Consider the following 23,941-nt stretch of genomic DNA (forward strand, 5'->3'; position numbering starts at 1 on the left):
CTGGACCATTCGCGATGCTGAGGACATCGTGGATATCACGTTTAAGCAGTTGGTCACACCGCAGGCAAAGGTTGCACAGGCAGAAAGGGAATGGGTGACCAACAGGCAGAGTAGTAGGTGCAGGCAGGTAGTGCAGGGGTCCCCTGTGGCCATCCCCCTCAAACAGAGATACCACTTTGGATACTGATGGGGGAGATGGCTTACCAGGGGAAGGCAGCAGCAGCCAACTTCCTGGCACCAGGGGTGGTTCTGCTGCACAGGATTGGAGGAAAAAGAGCGGGAGAGCTATAGTGATAGGGGATTCTATTGTCAGGGGAATAGATAGGCATTTCTGTGGCCGCAGCTAGACTTCAGGATGGTGTGTTGCCTCCCTGGTGCAAGGGTCAAGGATGTCTAAGTGGCTGCAGAACATTTTGGAAGGGGAGGGTGAACAGCCAGTTGTCGTGGTGCATATAGGTATCAACGATATAGGTAAAAACCGGGATGAGGTCCTAAAAGCTGAATATAGGGAGTTAGGAGGTAAATTAAAAAATAGGGCCTCAAAGGTAGTAATCTCAGGATTGCTACCAGTGCCACGTGCTAGTCAGAGTAGAAATAGAAGTATATTTCAGATGAATACGTGGCTAGAAGAATGGTGCAACGGGGAGAGATTCAAGTTCCTGAAACATTGGAACCGGTTCTGGGGGAGGTGGGACCAGTACAAAACGGACGGTTTGCACCTGGGCAGGGCCAGGACCGATGTCCTAGGGGGAGTGTTTGCTAGTGCTCTGGGGGAGGGTTTAAACTAAAATGGCAGGGGGTTGGGAACCTGAGCGGGGAGACGGAGGAAAGGGAAACGAGGATAAAAGCAAAAGACAGGAAGGAGAAAAACAAAAGCAGCAGACAGAGAAATCAAGGGTTTAAATCAAACACGGCCACAGTAAATAATAATTCTAAAAGTTCTAAGAGCGTTAAAAAAACAAGCCTGAAGGCTTTGTGTCTTAATGCGAGGAGCATTCGTAATAAGGTGGATGAATTAGCTGCGCAAATTGAGGTAAACGAATGTGATATGATTGGGATTACGGAAACATGGCTCCAGGGTGGCCAAGGCTGGGAACGCAACATCCAGGGGTATTCAATATTCAGGAAAGATGGGCAAAAAGGAAAAGGAAGTGGGGTAGCATTGCTGGTTAAAGAGGGAATTAACACAATTGTAAGGAAGGATATTGGCTCTGATGAGGAATCTGTATGGGTAGAACTGAGAAATACCAAGGGGCAGAAAACATTAGTGGGAGTGGTATATAGACCTCCAAACAGTAATGCGGAGGTCGGGGATGGCATTAAAAGGGAAATTAGAGAAGCGTGCATTAAAGGCACAGCAGTTGTCATGGGTGACTTTAATCTACGTATAGATTGGGCTAACCAAATTAGTAACAGTACTGTGGAGGAGGAACTCTTGGAGTGTATATGGAATGGTTTCGAGGAACCAACTAGGGATCAGGCCATCTTAGACTGGGTATTATGTAATGAGAGGATATTAATTAGCAATCTTGTTTTGCGAGGCCCCTTGGGTCGGAGCGATCATAATATGATAGAATTCTTCATTAAGATGGAGAGTGAAGTAGTTGACTCAGACTAGGGTCCTGAATTTAAATAAAGGAAACTACGATGGTATGAGGCGCGAGTTGGGTAGGATTGATTGGGGAATGTCACTGAAAGGGTTGACGGTGGATAGGCAATGGCAAACATTCAAAGATCGCATGGATGAACTACAGAATTTGTGCATCCCAGTTTGGCATAAAAAAACAAAGAAGGTGACTCAACCGTGGCTAACAAGGGAAATTAGGGATAGCATAAGATCCAAGGAGAGGACATATAAATTGGCCAGAAAAAGCAGTAAACCTGAAGATTGGGAGCAGTTTAGGATTCAACAAAGGAGGACAAAGGGATTAATTAAGAGGGGGAAAATAAGAGTATAAGAGTAAGCTTGCGGAGAACATAAAAACTGACTGTAAAAGCTTTTATAGATATGTGAAGAGAAAAAGATTGGTGAAGTCAAGCGTAGGTCCCTTGCAGTCAGAATCAGGGGAATTTATAATGGGGAACAAAGAAATGGTGGACCAATTAAATACATACATAAAACGGGGAATTACAGACCGGTAAGCCTGACATTGGTAGTGGGGAAAATGCTAGAGTCCATTATAAAAGATGTAATAGAGCACTTGGAAAACAGTGACCGGATCGGAGAAAGTCAACATGGATTTACAAAAGGTAAATTGTGCTTGACTAATCTACTGGAATTTTTTGAGGATGTAACTGGTAAAATAGATAAGGGAGAACCAGTGGATGTGGTGTATTTGGACTTTCAGAAGGCTTTCGATAAGGTCCCGCATAAGAGATTAGCGTGTAAAGATAAGGCACATGGGATTGGGGGCAAGGTATTGACTTGGATAGAGAACTGGTTGGCAGACAGAAAGCAAAGAGTTGGAATAAATGGCTCTTTTTCCGAGTGGCAGGCAGTGATTAGTGGGGTACCACAGGGATCGGTCCTTGGACCCCAGCTATTCACAATATATATTAATGATCTGGACGAGGGAACTAGATGTAATATCTCCAAGCTTGCAGATGAGACAAAGCTGGGTGGGCGTGTGTGCTGTGAGGAGGATGCTGAGAAACTCCAGTATGATTTGGACAGGTTGGGTGATTGGGCAGAAGCATGGCAGATGCAATATAATGTGGATAAATGCGAGGTTATCCACTTTGGTGTCAAAAACAAGGCGGCAGATTATTATCTGAATGGCAATAGATTGGGAGAAGGGGAAGTGCAACGAGACCTGGGTGTCCTTGTGCACCAGTCGCTGAAGGTAAGCATGCAGGTGCAGCAGGTGGTTAAGAAGGCAAATGGTATGTTGGCCTTCGTAGCGAGGGTTTGAGTACAGGAACAAGGATGTCTTGCTGCAGTTGTACAGGGCCTTGGTGAGACCACACCTTGTGTATTGTGTGCAGTTTTGGTCGCCTTATCTGAGGAAGGATGTTCTTCCCATGGAAGGAGTGCAGCGAAGATTCACCAGGCTGATACCTGGGATGGCAGGAATGACATACGAGGAGAGATTGGGTCGATTGGGCTTATACTCGCTGGAGTTTAGAAGAATGAGGGGGATCTCATTGAAACTTATAAAATTCTAACCGGACTAGATGCAGGAAGGATGTTACCGATGGTCGGGGAGTCCAGAACCAGGGGTCACAGTCTAAGGATAAGGGGTAAGCCATTTAGGACAGAGATGAGGAGGAATTTCTTCACCCAGAGAGTGGTGAATTCTCTACCACAGAAGGCAGTAGAGGCCAATTCATTAAATATATTCAAGAAGGAGTTGGATATATTTCTTAAGGCTAAAGGGATATGGGGAGAAAGCAGGGACAGGGTACTGAATTTGGATGATCAGCCATGATCGCATTGAATGGTGGAGCAGGCTCGAGGGGCTGAATGGCCTACTCCTGTTCCTATCTTCTATGTTTCTATGATGGCTTTTTTAAGATGAATTCACTGACCTTGACCACTCGTGAGGACGTTGAACTTCTTTTGGCACTGGATCCAGGTACTCTCGGCAAGACTGTTGGCAGTGACTGCTTCGGCTATTTGTTCCCACTGTCTTCTGACTGTGTGTCTAGAGGGTCTCCTGGCCCCCTGTGGGTACAGGACCTGTCTCCTCCTTTGTACCCCCTGCACTAAGGCTGCCAGTGCTGCATCAAAGAACCTTGGTGCCCTTTCTCTGCCCTGTTGAGCCATTACTCAGTCACAGTTGCCTTAACGAACACCTCAAGCAGCTGCTGAATGCATCTCCCCTTTTAAGAGGTGCAGGCTGCCTTTAAAAGTGGAGTCTAGCCTCACACAAACTTCACTCCCCTGCTGAGTGCTCAGCCACTGAGCAGTGCACTCAGCGCTAGGCTGCATGCATCAATCATGGTAATTAGCAGGCAGCACGAAAGTCGGGTGCTGCCTGCATTACTTTCAACGGCCGTGGGCCAATCACTCATCACCATTTCCCCCCCCCCCCCCCCTTGTTTTCGGGCTTAATCAAATTTTTAGCCCAGAGTGACTGAGTACTTGGACAAATATGAACTGCTCAAAGTGCCTGCATGGTTATGTAAACAGCAAGTCATGTCTAATGAACCAAGCTGAATTTTTTGAGGAGGTAACTAATGTAGATAAGGGTGTATCTATGGATGTTATTTATATGGACTTCCAAAAGGTATGTTCCACATAAGAGGCTGCTAACAAAATTGGGAGCACATGGCATTAGAGGCAACCTATTGACATGCGTAGGGAATTGTTTAGCAGGTAGGAGACAGAGTAGGGATAATGGGTATGTACTCAAATTGGTAGGATGTGACTATTGGTGTCTCTCAGGGAGCTGTACTGGGGCTTCATTTTTCACTATATTGATAAATGACTTGAATAAAGGAATAGCAAGCCAAGTTAGGTGGCACAGTAAATAGTGTAGATGGGTGCAGAAAGTTGCAAAGGGACATTGATAGATTAAGTGAGTGGAAAAAACTCTGGCAGATGGAGTTCAATGTGGGGAAGTGTGAGGTCATCCACTTTGGGCCAAAGAAAGATAGATCAGAGTATTCTCTAAATGGTGAGAGGCTAGGAACTGTGAAGGAGCAGAGAGGGGTCTAAGTACAGAAATACTCTCTGGAGTTTAGAAGAATGAGATGATCTCATTGAAACATACAAGATTCTGAAGGGGATTGACAGTGTAGATGCTGAGGTTGTTTCCCCTGGCTGGAGTGTCTAGAACTAGGGGGCCTGGTCTCCGGATAAGGGGTAGGCCATTTAAGACCGAGATGAGGAGGAATTTCTTCACTCATAGAGGGTTATGAATCTTTGGAATTCTCGGCCCCAGAGTGCTGTGAATGCTGAGCCTTTGAGTATATTCAAGGCTGAGATAGACTGTTTGACTCTAGGGGAATCTAGGGATATGGAGATTGGGTGTGAAAGTGGAGTTGAGGTGGATGATCAGCCATGATCTTGAATGGCGGAGCAGGCTGGAGGGGTCTTATGGCCTACTGCTGCTCCTATTTCTTATGTTCTTAAATCATTAAAAGCTGGTAGACAGGTACAAAAAATAATTTAAAGAGCTATTGGAATGTTGCCCTGGAATACAAAGCGATAGAAGTTGTTAGTTATCAGTTCTGCTGAAAGGTCATCGACCTGAAACGTTAACTTTGTTTCTCTTTCCACAGATGCTGCCTGAGCTGCTGAGTATTTGCAGCATTTTCTGTTTTTATTTTAGTTATATCAAGCCCTGGTTAGACCCCATTTAGAGTACTGTGTGCTCCGCACCTCAGGAAGGAAATAGTGCCCTTGGAGGGGGTGCAGCAGATTAACCAGAATGATACCTGGGCTAAAAGGATTAAATTGAGGACAGATTGCATAGACTAGACTTGTATACCCTTGAGTATTAAGCGGTGATCTAATTGAGGTGTTTAAGATGATCAAAGGAGTTGATAGGGTAGATAGAGAGAAACTATTTCCCCTGGTGGAGGAGTCCAGAACAAGGGGGCATAACCATTAAAATTAGAGTTAAGCCATTCAGGGGTGATGTCAGAAAGCACTTCACAAAGGGTAGTGGAAACCTGGAACTTCCCCCCCCCCCCCCCCTCCCCCAACCACACACAAAAAAAAAAAGCTGCTGAGGCTAGATCAATTTAAAATTTCAAAACTGAGTGATAGATTTTTGTTAGACAATGGTTATGGAACCAAGGCAGGTAGATGGAGTTGAGATGAAAATTGAATGGCGGAATAGGTTTGCGGGGCTGAATGGCCGACTCATGTTCCTAAATCATATGTTGAGGTTTGTCATTGACTGGCTGATACAGGGACCGTCATCAGTCTCCATATAGTAGATATTGTTAAAATTTCTCGCAAGTACTTTTGTCTTGTGCTCACAACAAAAAGGCAGTTTCCATTAGCAAACCTTCAATGGGTGTTGAGTGGGGATAACGTGTTACGGGATTAACGGTTGCTCCTTGATTATGGTTTTGACTACTAGCGATTACCTAAGACACCCCCTTTGAAGGGGGGCAGTTTCTGTTGGACCAATATATACTGATTAAAACTAGGTCTGATTTATTTGCAAGTAAACTAATGTACATGAGCTGTGAGGCATTGCAAGGTAGAGAGTCCCAATTCACAGAACACAAAAATAAAACAGTACTTTAACCCCTTGTGCAAACATTCTAGAGTGTATTTCCTGCATAGCTTGATAATCAGTCGGACTTTTACATACTGCAATGTTGTATAAGGGTTATATCGACTTTGTTCTGCCATGAAGTTCAAATTTCTAGTCCGAAGTAAAGATGAGAGCATTCCCAATTTTGAAAAGCGAAAAGCACAAAGCCCCTGAAGTCAGACCTGTTGATCATCGTGTACTAAAAGCAATAGTAGGTGATATTGAAGATCCTGCTAAGTGGCAGGTGTTCACATCTTAAGGTCATCTTACCTGCTAATGCTTTCAGCATGTATAATTTAGTTAGCATCTAATTTACAGGACAACAACCTGGCCTAGAGTTTGCAGGCAAGTAGGCTCTGAGCTCAATTTTGAAATTTGGTAAGGAAATGCAGTTTCCATTTTACTTCTACCTCCTTTAAACACTGCATAAAATGAAGATAGAAATACTTTTATTTCAACACTCAGCAGTTCTGCAGCTTAATCGCTTAGCCTGAGTAAACATCACTCCTTCTGATCCCTCTGTTGGTAGATAACAATTTACATAAGAACATAAATAGGAGCAGGAGTTGGCCATACAGCCCCTCGAGCCTGCTCCGCCATTCAATAGGATCATGGCTGATCATCGACCTCAACTCCACTTTCCCGCCCGATCCCCATATCCCTTGATTCCCCTAGAGTCCAACAATCAATCTATCTCAGCCTTGAATATACTCCGACTCTGCATCCACAGCCCTCTGGGGCAGAGAATTCCAAAGAATCACAACCCTCTGAGTGAAGAAATTGCTCATCATCTCGGTCTTAAATAGCCTACCCTTTATTCTGAGACTATGCCCCCTAATTCTAGACACTCCAGCAAGGGGAAACAACCTCTCAGCATCTACCCTGTCAATCCCCTTCAGAATCTTGTATGTTTTTCAATGAGATCACCTCTCATTCTTCTAAACTCCAGAGCGTATAGGCCCATTCTGCACAATCTCTCCTCATAGGACAGCCCTCTCATCCTTTATACAGGATTGTGCACCAGTAAGCCACAAACATTTTCAGTGTCTCATAAAACAAAACTCCATAAAATTCTTGGGAATATCTGGTTGAAGTTTTAAACATTCATAGTAGTTAAAGTCTGAATCTTGTTTTCAAGTATGGATCACAGATGTAAAATAACAAGTATTGTTCCCATTTAATAACTATTCCAGACTCAAACTATAAAAATTTTAGATTCTAATAACAAATTGTTCATACAATTCAGTGTCTAGAACTGTGTGTTGACTATTGTGAATTGATTTGAATTTAGAATGCTGCAAGGAAACTGACCTTTTTGAGACCAAATTTAAAATGTCTATTGTAATGTTGTGTCTAAATAAATAAACGCTTGCAATCATATAGATATGATGATGGGATTATAGGTTGTATTCACAGGGTAATTCACTATAAAACACAGCATACCATTTTGTCCTTGTCCAAGATCTTGGTTAGGCCTCAGTTAGATTACGGCATCCAATTTTGGTCTTCACATGGTGAGACATATTGAGGCTTTGGAAAGGGTACAGAGTAAGACCACAAGGTTAATTCCCAGTTTAAAGCACCTTAGTTACCCAGATAGGCTCAACAAAGTTGTGTTTTAGCAGAAGCATTGACTTGGGGGTGATTTGATTAAGGTTTACAAATAATGAAGGGACTAGATTGCATTTATGTAGACCAATTATTTCAACTTGAATAAGTTAGGGAAGACCGGGGGGTCACGCTTACAATTTATGTAAGGGCAAAACTAGGTTGGATGTTAGGCGGTTTGTCTTTCCCAGAGAATAGTGGAATCGGTTGCTGATTCGTTGTTTTCCTTCAAGTGAGAGCTGGACTTGTTTCTGGCTGGAGTGGAGGTCACCTTGTACAAGAGTATCCTGTAATGGAGATCCGGATCAGTGTGATCTCCTGGGCTCGTTTGGATTGCTTAAGGGGGTCGGAGAGGAATATTCTACTTTTTGTTTTGCCCTAATTGGACTAGGTTTTTATCTAGTTTTTCACCTCTTCTAGGAGATTGCTTGGGTGGGGAGTATCTGTATTGTGATGCCTAAGGTATCAACTGTGTGGGACAGGCTTTATGGACCAGTAGGTAGGTCTTGTCCATTATTTTTGTATGTTCATGTATTTGTAATAAGGTGGCTGGCTGATGAAGCAATTGAGAACTAAAATGTAATAAGAATATCGAACATAATTAACTCTGTATGTCAAGGATGTTGGTGTTCAGGGAGTACAGATTAGATGTCAAATGCAGTGGTGTCGCTTAGTACCCGGGAGGTAAAGGAAGAACCCCCATTGGTACAGTAGCTTTCCAATGTGCTACTGATTTGGATGTACAATCTACTCAATTTGAAGTTACTTAATTCAAATTATTTTTAATTCTAATTGAAGCTATGCCAAGATCTGCTCCCATTGTAGATGCATTGGTTAATTTGCACCTTTTTTTTAATTCAAGTTATTGGTTAATTAAATTCCCACCCCAAATGGGTCTTAACTAGTGAAATATGTTGCTTAATTCTAAATCAAACCTGTGATCAATACCCGGTGCCTTGGTGTGGCAGCCCTCTAGCACCCTAGTACAGTACACAATTGATTGGAGTTGTAGAGCAGTCTGAAAGAAGTTTTAGGATGGGTTTGAAGGCATGGCTAGCCAGAAATACCACTGAGGAAAATACAAGATCATTAAGTATATGGAGAGGCACCCTGAAGACGTAGAAACATAGAAGATAAGAGCGGGAGTAGGCCATTCGGCCCCTCGAGCCTGCTCTGCCATTCAATGAGATCATGGCTGATCATCCAAATTCAGTACCCTGTCCCTGCCTTCTACCCATATCCGTTGATCCCTTTAGCCTTAAGAAATATATCCAACTCCTTCTTGAATATATTTAATGAATTGGCCTCCACTGCCTTCTGTGGTAGAGAATTCCACAGGTTCACCACTCTCTGGGTGAAGAAATTCCTCCTCATCTCTGTCCTAAATGGCTTATCCTTTATCCTTAGACTGTGACCCCTGGTTCTGGACTCCCCGGCCATTGGGAACATCCAGTCTGTCTAGTCCTGTTAGAATTTTATAAGTTTCAATGAGATCCCCTCTCATTCTTCTAAACTCCAGCGAGTATAAGCCCAATCGACCCAATCTCTCCTCCTATGCCATTCCTGCCATCCCAGGCATTAGTCTGGTGAATCTTCGCTGCACTCCCTCCATGGCAAGAACATCCTTCCTCAGATAAGGCGACCAAAACTGCACACAATACACAAGGCGTGGCCTCACCAAGGCCCTGTATAACTGCAGCAAGACATCCTTGTTCCTGTACTCGAATCCTCTCACTACGAAGGCCAACATACCATTTGCCTTCTTAACCGCCTGCTGCACCTGCATGCTTACCTTCAGCGACTGGTGCACAAGGACACCCAGGTCTCGTTGCACTTCCCCTTCTCCCAATCTATTGCCGTTCCGTTCAGATAATCTGCCTTCCTGTTTTTGCCACTAAAGTGGATAACTTGCATTTATCCACATTGGGCAGAAGCATGGCAGATGCAGTATAATCACCCAACCTGTCCAAATCATACTGGAGTTTCTCGGCATCCTCCTCACAGCAACCACACGCCCACCCAGCTTTGTGTCGTTTGCAAACTTGGAAGATATTACATCTAGTTCCCTCGTCTAGATCATTATATATATATATATATATTTGTGAATAGCTGGGGTCCTAGGCCCGATCCCTGCAGTACCCCACTAGTAATGAACATTGTGGCACAGAAATTTAACATCACCCCCTCCACCTATAGAAATTAGAAAAGAATCACTGTTGATTAGCAGCAGAATTTTTCTAGCTAAAGGAAGAGCTGGTTCAAGCACGGTAGAACAGCTAACCTTCTTGGACTATTTCACCTTACCTTACTGCATAAGTGAATGAATTTGCTGAAGAAATTGGAACCGACCCTGTTTCTGCATGATTTATCAGCTACCTACACTGGTGGGAGAATGTAATTCCAGCGTGACAAGTTTACATGGGTATTGTACGTGTGGACATAGTATCATAATTTAAAAAGTTGTCAGGCAGTGTGCGCAAGATATTTAATGTTGCTAGTTGGTCTTCTGTGGTGATGCTCATGTAAGTCCAGGTTAAAAGTAGTATTCATGTCAAAGATATAAGTACAGGTGTGGGAAGGTGGAAGGCAAAAAGGCAGATTGAGGCTGGGGGAGGGGCAGATGGGAAATGTGCTTGAGGGGAGAAACCTGCTTAGTGAGGGTGGGGGGTAATAAGCTCAGCAAGGAGAGGTAAAGGGACTTCTGTGCTGCTGATACAACTCTTGTTTCTGTGCTGCTGGGATAAGTCATGCTTCTTGGCCACTGGGGAAAAACTGAGCTGTGCTGTCTGGAGAAATATAGTTTCAATGCAGGACTTGAAGTACAGTTGATGGGACATTGATTCAGGTGGCTGTAACATTAAAGAACATTGCTTTGAATCATGCTAAACCACATTTTCTAGCATGTGAATACAACTGAGCTAATATTTCTACCACCAAACACATTTATGATCCAGCCAATGGGATGCTGGTGATTTTTATGCTAACAAGAAATATTAGGTGTAAAAAATGATTGCTGTGTGATGCTGGTGTGCTATTTTTGTTAAATGTTCTGAATGCAATCCACATGAATCCATTCATCACGGGGAGTTGAATGCAAAGTTCATCGCCAACTGCTTTGGTATTGTAAAATCATCCCAGCAGGGAGGAAGCAGCTCTATCTGACAGTTGAGAATGCAATAAACATACTGATTGCTAACTCTGAAGCAGTGAACCTCTAAGCGCATGAGTTCACTGTCACTGCCAGAAAATGTAACTTTTGAATCCATTATTGGTGTTGATAAGGAAGTTCTCATGTCTGGCTGGCTGACTGATGATGGAATTTGTTGATGCTGACTGGGAGGATGGTGCAGTTAGTGAAAGTGAGGAAGGGGTCCTGGCGAATGTATCCAATGAGCAGACCGAGTATGAACCAGCTCACACGACTGGTTTGCTGTCTAGTTATGTGATTGTTGAGCAAGCGCCTGACAATTAAGTCGGATGTCTCGATGGAATTTTTATTTTCGTGGACAAATCTGCTGTGGGGAGGAAACAAACCACAATTCGAGTAGAATAGCAAAATACTGCGGATGCTGGAATTCTGAAATAACAGAAAATGCTGGAAAAACTCAGCAGGCCAGGCAGCATCCGTGGAGAGAGAGAAAGAGTTAACATTTCAGGTTGAAAACCACAATTAGAGTAGCTTGTGAAGTGACAGAACTTAGTTTTGTTTAATGGCATTTTAAATGTTGCATTAAAATTGCTTAATTTAAACTGTTGGAAAATTCAATATTTTTCAAGCAAATGTCTACTTTAAGTTAAGGAGTAGACTGTATATGGTGAGAATGGAATAAAGGCCATAGTAGCAATTCGATATAAACCAGCAGGTCAAAACAAAAAAAGGAACGGATTATTCTATGTACACAAGCTCCTCATCACTTCAAAGTTGAGAATGGGGACCTTAACCAACTTAACATCTGGAATCTGACTCCTTAATGACAAGCGACTCAGAGGATGCTGTGAACACAATGTTGCACTTGTGTGACATCAAACATAATGTGATCAAATTTGACATGATATAGGATAAACTAATACTCAGGTATACAAATTTAAAAGGATAACTTCAGAGAAATGAGGAATCAGCTTAAACAAATTGACAGGATAAGAAAACCTTACTTGTGGGGAAAATTAAATATTTTTAAAGATGTTTATATTGAGGACTGTAAACTCTTCAGATGGATTAACAAAACAATGCAGAAGTGAAAGGAAAAAAAAAGCTCTCCAAGCTGTGGCCAATGTTTATCCCTTGACCAAAAACCGATGAATTGGTCATTTTATCTTCGTTGCTGCATGTGGAACCTTGCTGCAAGTAAATTTCCTGCGTAACCATCATTACACTTTAAAAGTAATTCATTGGTTGTGAAGCATTTTAGGATGTGAAAGGTGCTGGAACAGGTACTTGTATTGCACCAGTGGTGGTAGAAGGGTTCGGCATGTACAAGAGTTGGGTAAACAGGGTTTTGGGATGAGCGGAATAGCACTGTAGGAGATCAGAGATTGGGTAGCGTGAGGTCATGCAGGGATTGAAAGATAAATGTTGGTATTGGTGGATGGGGAACTAATGCTAGTGAGTGAGGACCAGGATGATGGGTTAGCAGGGATTGGTGTGGGACTGGATATCGTTTTAGACAAGTTGGGAGTTTGGAGGCCAGCAAGGAGAATTTTGGTGTAAGCGATTCTGGAGGTGGCAAAAGCATATATAAGGATTAATCCATATAAGTAGCAATTGGGGATGAGGTGGGCAATGTTGTTGGTGTGGAAGTAAGCAGGCTCTTTGTAATGGATAGGAAGATAGGGTTTGAAGCAAAACTCTGGCCAAACAGAACAATGAGGTTGCACATGGTTCCAGTACAGCTACAACACTGACATCTATCTGACCATGTGGAAAACTGCCCAGGTATGTCCTGTCCACAAAAAGCAGGACAAATCCAGTTACTGCCCCATCAGTCCACTCTCAATCATCAGTGATGGAAGGAGTCATCGACAGTGCTATCAAGCGGCATTTACTCACCAATAACCAGCTCACTGCTCAGTTTGGGTTCTGCCAGGATCACTCGGCTGCCGACCTCATTACAGCCTTGGTCCAAACATGGACAAGAACTGAATTCCAGAGGTGAGGTGAGAGTGACTGCCCTTGACATCAAGGCAGCATTTGACTGAGTGTGGCATGAAGGAGCCCTGGTAAAACTGAAGTCAATGGGAATCAGGGGGAAAACTCTCCACTGGCTGGAGTCATACCTAGCACAAAGGAAGATGGTTGTGGCGATTGAAGGTCAATCATCACAGCCCCAGGACATTGCTGCAGAAGCTCCTCAGGGCAGTGTCCTAGGCCCAACCATCTTCAGCTGCTTCATCAATGACCTTCCCTCCAACATAAGGTCAGAAATGGGGATGTTTGCTGATGACTGCAGTGTTCAGTGCCATTCACAACTCCTTAGATAATGAAGTAGTCCATGCCCGCATGCAACAAGACCTGGACGACGTTCAGGCTTGGGCTGATAAGTGGCAGGTAACATTCGCGCCACAGAAGTGCCAGGCAATGACTATCTCCAACAAGCGAGAGTCTAAACACTGCCCCTTGACATTCAATGGCATTGCCATTGCTGAATCCCCCACCATCAACATCCTGGGGGTTACCATTGACCAGAAACTTAACTGGACCAGCCACATAAATACTGTGGCAACAAGAGCAGGTCAGAAGCTAGGTATTCTGCGGCCAGTGTCTCCCCTCCTGACTCTCCTAAACCTTTCTACCATCTACAAGGCACAAGTAAGGAGTGTGATGGAATACTCTCCACTTGCCTGGATGAGTGCAGCTCCAACAACACTCAAGGAGCTCGACACCATCTAGGACAAAGCAGCCTGCTTGATTGGCACCCCCTCTACCACCTTAAACATTCACTCCCTCCACCACCGGCATACCGTGGCTGCAGTGTGTACCATGTATAAGATGCACTGCAGCAACTCGCCAAGGCTTCTTCGGCAGCACCTCCCAAACCCGCAAACTCTTCCACCTAGAAGGACGAGGGCACCAGACACATGGGAACACCACCACCTCCAAGTTGCACATCATCCTGACGTAGAAGTATATCGCTATTCCTTCATCATCGCTGGGTCAAAATCCTGGAACTCCCTACCTCACCGCTATGGGAGTACCTTCACCACACGGACTGCAGTGGTTCAAGAAGGTGGCTCACCACCACCACCTTAAGGGCAATTAGGGATAGGCAATAAATGCTGGCCTTGCCAGCGGTGCCCACGTCCCATAAAAACAAATGAAAAAACAAGTGTCTGGATCAACGTGAGACCGCAGTTGGGGAGGCAGATGGAATATGCGACAATGAAGTGATCTTTGTGGCGGGGGCAAACGATTGCTTCAGTCTTCCCAGTGCTGAGCTAGAGTCTCATTCAAGATTGAATTTTGGACTGGCAGTCTGGCAGTTCACAACCAATCTAGGGATCAAGAGAGGTGGTGGAGATAAAGCTGATTTTCATCGGCATACATGTACAGGAAACTCTCTTAACCGGCACCTAAATATCCGAAAATCTCTCTTAACCGGCAGAATTCAGGAGTAGGTTCAGGTAAGTTTTACTATATATTAGTGGCTGTGTAACCGGGGTTCCTGCACCTGTGGCCGTGTAACCGGGACTCCTGCACAAGTGCCGTGTAACCTGGGCTCCTACACCTGTGGCCATGTACGGGGCTCTCGTACCTTGGTAAGTATACCCCTCTGTAATCCGGACTTTTTGATCAACCGGCAGCACGTCGGTGCCGGATAAAAAACTAGTTTCCTGTAGAAACCGATCCCATGTCTGCTGCTAATGCAGTCAAATGGAGGAGAGTTGTTGGAGGATGATCAGCCATGTCGAATGCTGTGGTGTGGAGAGGTTGGAGGGATAAGGCACCACTGTTTTTCAGTTCTTTAACTATGTAGATTTTCATGATAATTGAAGGGAATAAAACTTTGCAGGACAAAATTAGTAGATTGTTCTGTGTTGTAACTTTGCAGTGCTCACTTGTGGTTTATTTTATGTTCATAGTTTAATGCAGTGGAATCTCAATTTGGTGGTAAATTAAGAAAATGAATAAAGGTGCCACTGGAGCCAAAAATGGCACTTGAGTAGCTGAGGAGCTTGCATGTCTCAGCACTGGCCAATAAAGTGGCTTTTCTTTTGGAAAAAAGACATTTTCCACAGCAAATGGACTAGATTCCAGTGCAGTTAGGAAGTATTTTTCTCCAGTTGAAATGCGGCATTGGTGTTAATTGTTCAATAGCTGCTTTTATTTCAAAGCCTTTGGTAAATTAGGATTAGGCCCAAAGAATTTGTGTTTTTAATGGATGAGGTTACCATTTAGTATAATTATTCTTATGCGAGGTAAAGTGATTATTTGAAATCCTAAGCTATATTGTAGGTGGAATCCGGGAGAAAGTTGCTGTACCCAAGGAGGGGCAATATAAATTCATCAAGAAAACCAATGTGTGACATTGGTTTTTTTTTTGGCTGGTGGGACAGGCCCTCACAGCACCTGGGCTTAATTACAGCCCTTCTGGAAAACAGATGGATGTTCTACACAAGAAAGGACATTACTAGGCTTTGTAATGAAGCTATGTATTAAGTGCCTAAGTGCTGCAAACTGGAGCATTCCCTGCTGGGTTTTGAGTTTTTTTTAAATGTTAATCTGTTCAGAAATGTTAATTAGTTCAGTCTATTTAAACTGGATGAAGGTCACTGGTAAAGAAAATTAACTGCATTTATATGTGCTGTTTTGTTTCTATCAATAAAAGTACAGGGCTGGTACAGTTTATTTTAGTGCTGCAGCACTAAACCACTTGCAGGTTGTTTCACAGCACTCGTATCATTTTTCATAAGCTGAGGATTTTGTTTTAAGGTGCAGTTTTTGCAACGTGCATGCTGCTCATCAACGGAAGGTGTTTGCAATCCCATTTATGGGTTTACCTCGTGTCATATACATTACACTGGGTACTGTCATTGAGCTGACCTTACTGCCGAGGCAGCATTACCAGATGACCATACCTCCTCAAATGCCAGTGAACAAACAGAAATCCTTCTCTAATTGCAGTATCTTATATTCTCCACTGTTGTCAAATTGAGTAATAGCCTGCTTCCAAATTTGTGTAAATTTGCATTGTCAGCATTTCCATGAACAAAAGTAATCTGGAATACCTTTTAAAGAAAGAGCTTATCTTAATTGTTACTGGAAGCAGTTTTATATTGTAACCATAGCTATGCCAAATGCTTTAATTGTAAAAAGTTCTCTCCACTGGTGAAGCAAAACGTTATAAGAGGAGACATTTTGAATAGTGCAGTTTACTGTGAGCGACAAATGAGTGCTTTGCCACGCACTCGAAAGAAGTTCTGATTTGAAGAAATATGCATTTGTTTTTAATAGTTGAGCCAAAAGTTAGACATCTATCCATGCTTACATGTTTTTTTTTTGGTAACTAAAGTGTGTTCGTCCTACCAAATCTTGTCTCTGGGCTGCCAAAGAAGCCTTGGCGAGTTGCTGCAGTGCATTTTGTAGATGGTACACACTGCTGCCATGTGGTGGAGGGAATGAATGTTTAAGGTGCTGGATGGCGTGCCAATCAACCAGGCTGCTTTGTATTGGATGGTGTCGAGCTTCTTGATTTTTGTTGGAGCTGCACTCATCCAGACAAGTGGAGAGTATTCCATCACACTCCTGTGTTTTGTAAATGGTGGAAAGGCTTTGGGGAGTCAGGAAGTGAGTCAATTCAACTGACTTTGGTGAAAATATAATCAACTTTTTCTGAAACTGTCACAACAGCTTGAGCTTACAACATCAAAATATCAGCCTGTGGCCTTTTAGGAGTTCTCCCAAATGTTATAAGAACAAGACGATGCATGCAAGCCCATTTTGCAGCACTAATCATTGAGATTGATTTAGAATTCTCTCTCACTCCCTCACCTCCACCTTTTATGCCCTTGTCCCTAGTAACACCCTTATTCTCTCCCCACTTGGTTGTTTCTCACTGCTACGGCACCATCTTTTTACCTTCAAGTCCAAGGATGCAGACCTGAATGTATCTGGTGCACATGGTTTGGCCATCCATCATTAGATCTAGCTGGACCACATCAAGCACTGTTGGGCCTTGCTCTCCTCTATCAAAATTGCTCACTACACCAGGGTCATTCCCGAATGCAAAGATAAGCCCTGAATATTTTTTTTCTCCACTACAAACCTGCTTATACCCCTCTCTGTCCCCCCCACCCCCCCAACAGAAGAGTGAGGAGCTCATGGACCTCGTGTCAATAAGATTGAGACCATCTGTTCAGCGGCCTTGGCCACAACCCACTTTCCCTTACCCACCAAACCAAGGCTCCTCCTCTCTCAATCCACTAAACTGCTAACCACACAAATTCTCTGTGTATATGTAGGTGTGTGTAAAATGAAAGAACTTAGATTTATATAGCACCTTTTATGACCGAAGGACATCTCAAAGCGCTTTACAGCCAATGAAGTGAAACTCTCGATTTACCGGCACCTAAATAGCCGGAAATCTCTGTTAACCGGCAAAATTCAGGAGTAGGTTCAGGTAAGTTTTACTTCATATTAGTGGCTGTTCCTGGATCTGTGGCCGTGTAACCGGGGTTCCTGCACCAGGGACGCCTGGATATGTGGCCGTATACGGGGCTCTCGTACCTTTTTACTATACCTCTCTGTAATCCGGACTTTTTGATAAACCGGCACCACACCGGTCCCGTCGGTGCCGGATAAAAGAATTTCCTGTATTGGTTTATATGGTCTATATAAACGTGTGTGGTCACAGCTTTCTGGATTATCAGTCTGTCCAGTGAACTGATGGTAAGTCATTACATGCAAATTAAAATATATAATGAAACTAGTGTTAAATGTTACTTGAGAATAAAGTGACTGAGGGTGTTCTAATTATGTGTGAAATTGAGAGCATTAGGTTTGGTTTCTTTTGATTAACCTGAGCATGACTGGAATTGATCTTCTGAAATACACAAGATACAAGTTATTTTACTGGTAGCTTAGAGAAAATGTTTTTGTTGTGACATGCATAATGTTCCCAATGTATATTCTACTTTATATAATGTACACAACAACCTTCTGCATAATCGTGTCAGTTGACTTGATAATTGTTTTTGCTAGCTCTCTTTCAAATTTATATTACTTTGAGGGAAGGATTAAAGAAAGAAAGAAAATGATATACAAGTCTTTGGATGTCCCAAAGCACTTCACAGCTAATGATTCTCCAGAGTGGGTGAAATAGCAGAGGAAGAAAAAGAAATAGAAATTGCATTTATATAATGCCTTTCATGACCTCTGGACGTCCCAAAGCGCTTTACAGCCAATGGACTATGTTTGAACCGTAGTCACTGTAATGTAGGAAGTGCAGCAGCCAATTTACACGCAAGGTCCCTCAAACGTGGCAGCCAATTTATACACAGCAAGATCCCATTAACAGTAATGAGCTCATGACCAGATAATCTGTTTGTGATGTTGGTTGAGGGATAAATGTTGGCCAGGACACAGACAGCCCTGCTCTTCTGAAATAGTGCCATGGGATTTTCTTACATTCACCTGAGAGCAGACGGAGCCTCAGTTTAATGTCTCCTCCACCTCCAATAGTACAGCACTCCCTCCAGTAATGCACTGAAGTGTCAGCCTAGATTTATGTGCTCAAGGCTCTGCAGTGGGCCTTCAACACACAACCTTCTGACCTCTGAGGCGAAAGTGCTACCAATGAGCTAAGGTTGACACCAGAGCACAGACCTCTGCCAAAAAAGTAAGTTCCTGATGCGAAGTTGCAGAACTTCAAGATACGAAAATACAGTATTGAAGGTTAAAATCTACTGAAGGCCCATAATGTCGTAAATGCACCTTCACCTGCTTTCTCAACTGTATACTTTTAAAGGGGGGAAAAATAGAACACTATGGAGCTCTGTCTTTTTACTTTGAGAATAAATAGTCCTACTATGATTGGTGAGTTTTAGGATATGAAATTTCTGGAGCTGTGTATACACCTGCTGGGTTAGGTATACTTAAGACCTTGATTTGAATGAACTTTATGCAGATGTGTTGCCCTTATACGTGTTCTCCATAGTTGGCCTGCAGTTCTGAGATTGTACTGTGTAAACTCGGCACAAGTTGCTGTAAACCTGTAGTATCATGCTATGTTGCTCATCTTCTTTCAAGCATCTTGCTGTTTCCTACAGTTCAAAATCCTCACCGAGCCATTGTGTGCTTTTCAGTCTAATCTTTCAAATCCTGTTTGTAGCAAAGGAGAATGTTTCCATTTGGTGCATGTTTACAGCAACTGTGAAATGTAGAGTTGTACTGTGGTTGTTCAGGATAACAACATTGCTGGTACTTGACCTCCAAGGTGGCTGAGGCTACAAGAATGGCCAATTCAAAATCTGCTAAATTGAAAAGCATTTGGTGAACAGGTAATTAAATACCTCTAATGCATATTCTGAGCCGGAGAAACATTTTTCAATTAAATTTTCAGTTTGTGTAATTCTGGCCTGACATGACCAGTATCTCTCTGGTTCTGAAAGTGGAGCATTTTAACATGAGATAATCACCATTGTATTTTGAGGTCTTGTATCCCAGTTTTGACATCCTGTTTGTATAGCCAGTGGCCATACTTGTTGCTGATTAGAAAGTTAGTTCTCTGATATAAACTCATCTAGTGTTACTGTAAACAGAGTCCAAAGATCATCTGTCTGACTATGGGTATACAATTCTGTAGGTGCAGTGAAATCTAAGTCTTAAGTCTGAAGCTACAGAGTGTACAGGATGCGAAGGTATATTCAGGTACCAAGAGCAGAACCTGAACAAGTCTACAGGTTTAACACTGGGTGGGAACCAAGACCCTTGCTGACCTGTGGTAAGTTAGAATAATGTACATTATATTTATACTGCACTTTGTTTTATTATATAAATCTAGACTGTTTCTGTAGGAGATGTAATAAGTTTGATATCTGAAAATTGAGGATACTAACCTCTCAATCAATTCATAGTATTTTTTATAGGGTTTCTTGTGATGCAGATAGAATAATGTAAATCTCTTGTATAGATATCTTCAAACTTTTGGACTAATGTTTTCAGTGTAGATTTTCCACAGGGGTGCTTTGATCTCCTGCGTAACTTGGAAACGTCAGAGAAATGGCATAAACTGGTGTTCGCACGGTTTCCCAAGGGTTCTGCCAATCTTCCACTGAAATTACGGCAGATGATTGGAGAATCCTGTGAAAATTCCAGGTGGATATAAGTTGCAGTACATAATTGTATGTTGAATTCCTAAAACCAGCCTTGTATTGATTATTTACAGAATATTACAAAGTGTTTACAGCACAGAAACGGGCCATTTGGTCTAACCGGTCCATGCTGGTGTCTACCCTATCAAACCCTTTCATAATCTTAATGACCTCCATCAAGTCACCCTCCAGTCTTCTCTTTACTAGAGAAAAGAGACCTAGGCTGTTCAATATCTCCTGTTGGATAAAACCTCACAGTTCTGGTATCATTCTAGTAAATCCTTTTTGCACCTACTCCAGTGTCTCTATCCTTTTTATTAATATTGAGACCAGGACTGTTCACAGTAGTACACAGTACGGTCTAACCAAGATTCTATACAAGTTTAACATAACTTCCCTGCTTTTCAATTCTATCTCTCTAGAAATGAAGCCCAGTGCTATGTTTGCCTTTTTTATGGCCTTATTAACCTGCATCGGTACTTTTTAATGATTTGTGTATCTGTACCCCCAGATCCTTCTGTTCCTCTACCCCATTTAGACACTTATTTTCCAAGGATTATGTTACCTCCTTATTCTTCTACTAAACTGTACCATCTCTCAATTATCTATATTGAAGTTCATTTGCCAATTACATGTCCATTCTGCAGGTTTATGAATGTCATCTTGTATTTTGTCGCAGTCCTCCTCTGTATTAACTATAGCCCCTCCAAGTTGGTGTCATCTGCAAATTTTTAAATTGTACTAATTCCTGAGTACAAATCGTTAATGTAAATGGTGAACAGCAGTGGTCCCAGCACTGATCCTTGTGGAACACCTTCCCACCTTTTGCCAGTCTGAGTAACTACCTTTTAACCCCCACTCTCTCTCTCCTGTTTTGTAGCCAGGTTGCTATCCATTCTGCCACTTGTCACCAGCTCTACATGTTCTGACCTTCGTCACGAGTCTATTATGCGGTACCTTTATCGAAGGCCTTTTGGAAATCTAAATCTATTACGTCTACTGCATTGCCCTTTATCTACCCCTTTAGTTACTATTTCAAAGAATTCAATAAGGTTGGTCAAGCATGATTTCCCTTTTTGAAATCCATGCTGACTACGCTTTATTACATTTTCAGTTTCTAGATGGTTTTTCTATTACATCTTTGTGTAAGGATATCTCTTCCCTAACCCCCCTCGATATGTGTGGATGCTATCCATCCAGAGCAGGGGTTTTATCCTCAAGTTTGATTAGTTTATCAATTATTTCTCTCTTTCTATCTTAAATGTCTTGGTATTGTTTTGATCTCTTCATCTAATGTCCTGTCTATCATTTTACTCTCCCTGGTAAATACCGAGGCAAAGTAATTAATATTTCTGCCATTTTGCTGTGAGTTTATCGTGTGTATCCCTTAGTGGCCATATCCCTATCCTGATTTTTCTTTTGTTATTTATGTATCTGTAGAATACTTTATTTCTTTTTATATTTCTTGACAATTTAATTTTGTAGTTTCTCTTTGCCACCCTAATTATTTTTTCACTTCTTTCCTAACCTTTTCATATTCCCTTTCGTCCTCCTGTCCTTTGTCGTCTATATACTTAGTGTATGCCTTTTTCGTTGGTTTTAATTTTGCCCTTATTTATTTCTTCATCCATGGTGTGTCCTTACTGGCTAGTTTGTTCTTGATTTTTAGTGGGATATATTTCTCCTGGACACACTCTATCACCGTTTTAAATGATTCCCACTACTGTTCTGTTTCTTTCAGTAAATGTTTCCAGTGTATTTTCCTTAGTTCCATTCTTATCCTCCTAAAATCAGCTTTTTTCCAATTTATTACTTTGGTCCTTGTCTTACTTATGTCCTGCTCAATCTTAAACCTTATTATGTTGTGATCGCTATACCCTAGATTTTCCTCTACATTTACTTCTCATATCTGTTCTCGTTCATTTCCCATTACTAGATCTAACAGTGCTTCCTCTTTTACATACTGAGTAACTGTGGTAAATAAGGTAAAAGTGTCAAATTTAGTATCTTTTATATTTTCTAGATTTTTTTTTGTTCTCTCCAAATGGCTACTCTGCTTAATTTCTGGTGGCAGATGAACAGTTTTTGTGCCAGAAGGATGGACAGTTGGGTCATTTTTAAGCTGACAGTTATTGCTGCTAAATGTGTTGCATTTAATTCTCAACTATAACACTGGTATGGATGGCCGTGATTTATTTTTCTTTGTTGTAGAGGCAGAATGTAGTGACCTTGATTTAATGCACTAAGAATGATGTCTGGGTTCTGTGTGTGTGTCGTCTATTACTGTATGTAACATGCCCTTAACTGCTACACAGGAAATACACACCAAATACATTATATTGACCACTTCCACACAAATCATGGAATACATGATTTTATGGTTCTTGATTGTTACTTGTCACTTACCATAGTTTATTCCATTTAAGGAAACTGTCTTGTGTTTATAATTAATGGAAAATTGAATGCATAAGTTGCATCTACATATAATTTACCAGTTGTAAACATATTTAAAATTGTTACAGACTACTGTTAATACAGTTCTCTATTCAATTCTGATTTTTGAGATCATATCACCTAAATTGCATTCAATCCGCATTTGTCCTCATTCCACTTTGAAGTAGTGTTCAGCCAGTTGGAACAATTCATTTTCAAACAGATCAGAAAATCTCGAGGTGCTGCTGACTGGATGTCATCAGCACAAAAAAAAACACGTGCAGTGTTCTTGCCAGTATCTTTTTTTTTTATTCTCCATTATTTTTCAGTTCACTGTCATGCAGTGGTAAATGGGAAAGTGGTAAAGAGGGAGATGGAAGGAATTGGAGTGGAACCATTTGAGGCTCAAGACAGTTATCAAGGCCCTCTTTTCCACTCCTCCTCTCTTTCCCCCCCCCCCCCCCCCCCCCCCCCCCCAAAACCCCACAAAAATCCTGCAAAAGTAGAAGGAACACAGGGATTTTAGTCTTGTTATAATTCTGTTGATTTATGTTAATTTACTACAGTAAAAAAGGTTCAGTCGCATAACAGAACTGGTTCTGTCTCAGGTTTCTGTTCAGTTTTAATTGAATAATTAATTGCTGATTTGATCTATGCATTTTTTATGCACCTTTTTAGTGCGGAGACTAGATTTGTGTTTAGAATAATGGATACCATGTTGATAAAACTTAATTTAATATCAGGAAGAGCCTCTGCTACAGCAGCTAGAGTTGCAGGTGGTGGTTGTATATCTGCCTTTCGGCAATACTGAGAAATTAACTGAGTTTCTCAGCAGTATTTTGAGCCGTGTCAATGACAACTTTGTTTATCACCTTGGGGGTTTACTGGCTTAGCTTATGTGCTTTAATCATGAATATTGTGCATTGCAGAGTAGGTAAGTGTTAAAGAATTTTGCTAATGCACTGTTTCTTGCTGCTATACAGTATGTGTTTAAAGACTATTCAAAACTTTAACATGGATGATTTAAATATTTCTCCCCCAGACCCCCCCCTCCATTGTTTTAGCTGCTCTAATTATTCTAGGCAATGGGATTAAGCATATTAATTAAGCTAATAACTATATTGTGATGCTGACTGGGAATGCCTGCCTTAACCCATCAGTCGAATGCCACAGTGCTTTTGCTGTGCTAAGTGATAAACATAAGAGCTTGCACTAAAGAGAATATAACCAATAGGCACTAATAAATGTAGAAGTGAGTGCGATTCCCGTACAGAGTATATTGCAGCTGTTGCTGTTTTTAAATAGTCTTGAATTGGTTAATTATAATCGGTAATATCTTTTGCTTCAGTAATAAAATATTATTGCAACACAAGCTGCTG

At 42.0% G+C, this 23,941-nt stretch overlaps 1 protein-coding gene across 15 annotated transcripts in view; it reads left to right on the plus strand.

The window, feature by feature from the left end:
* efr3a (EFR3 homolog A (S. cerevisiae)) overlaps positions 1–23,941 on the plus strand; it is a 278,874-nt gene that overhangs the window by 63,100 nt on the left and 191,833 nt on the right. For 12 of the 15 annotated variants that reach the window (XM_085992836.1, XM_085992828.1, XM_085992830.1 and 9 more), the window contains exon 3: positions 19,622–19,759. The exons of 1 other annotated variant lie outside the window; for it this stretch is intronic. In XM_085992836.1, the coding sequence (XP_085848962.1) occupies positions 19,669–19,759 (91 nt within the window). In that variant the 5' untranslated portion in view covers positions 19,622–19,668. Of the gene's footprint in view, positions 1–19,621; positions 19,760–22,138; positions 22,305–23,941 lie in introns of those variants that run through there. 2 more of the 15 variants (XM_085992844.1, XM_085992845.1) reach the window with 2 other exon arrangements.

The sequence above is a fragment of the Somniosus microcephalus genome, chromosome 7 (assembly GCF_052327205.1).
Source record: "Somniosus microcephalus isolate GS21.2 chromosome 7, FLI_Smic_1.0, whole genome shotgun sequence".
Lineage (NCBI taxonomy): Eukaryota > Metazoa > Chordata > Chondrichthyes > Squaliformes > Somniosidae > Somniosus > Somniosus microcephalus.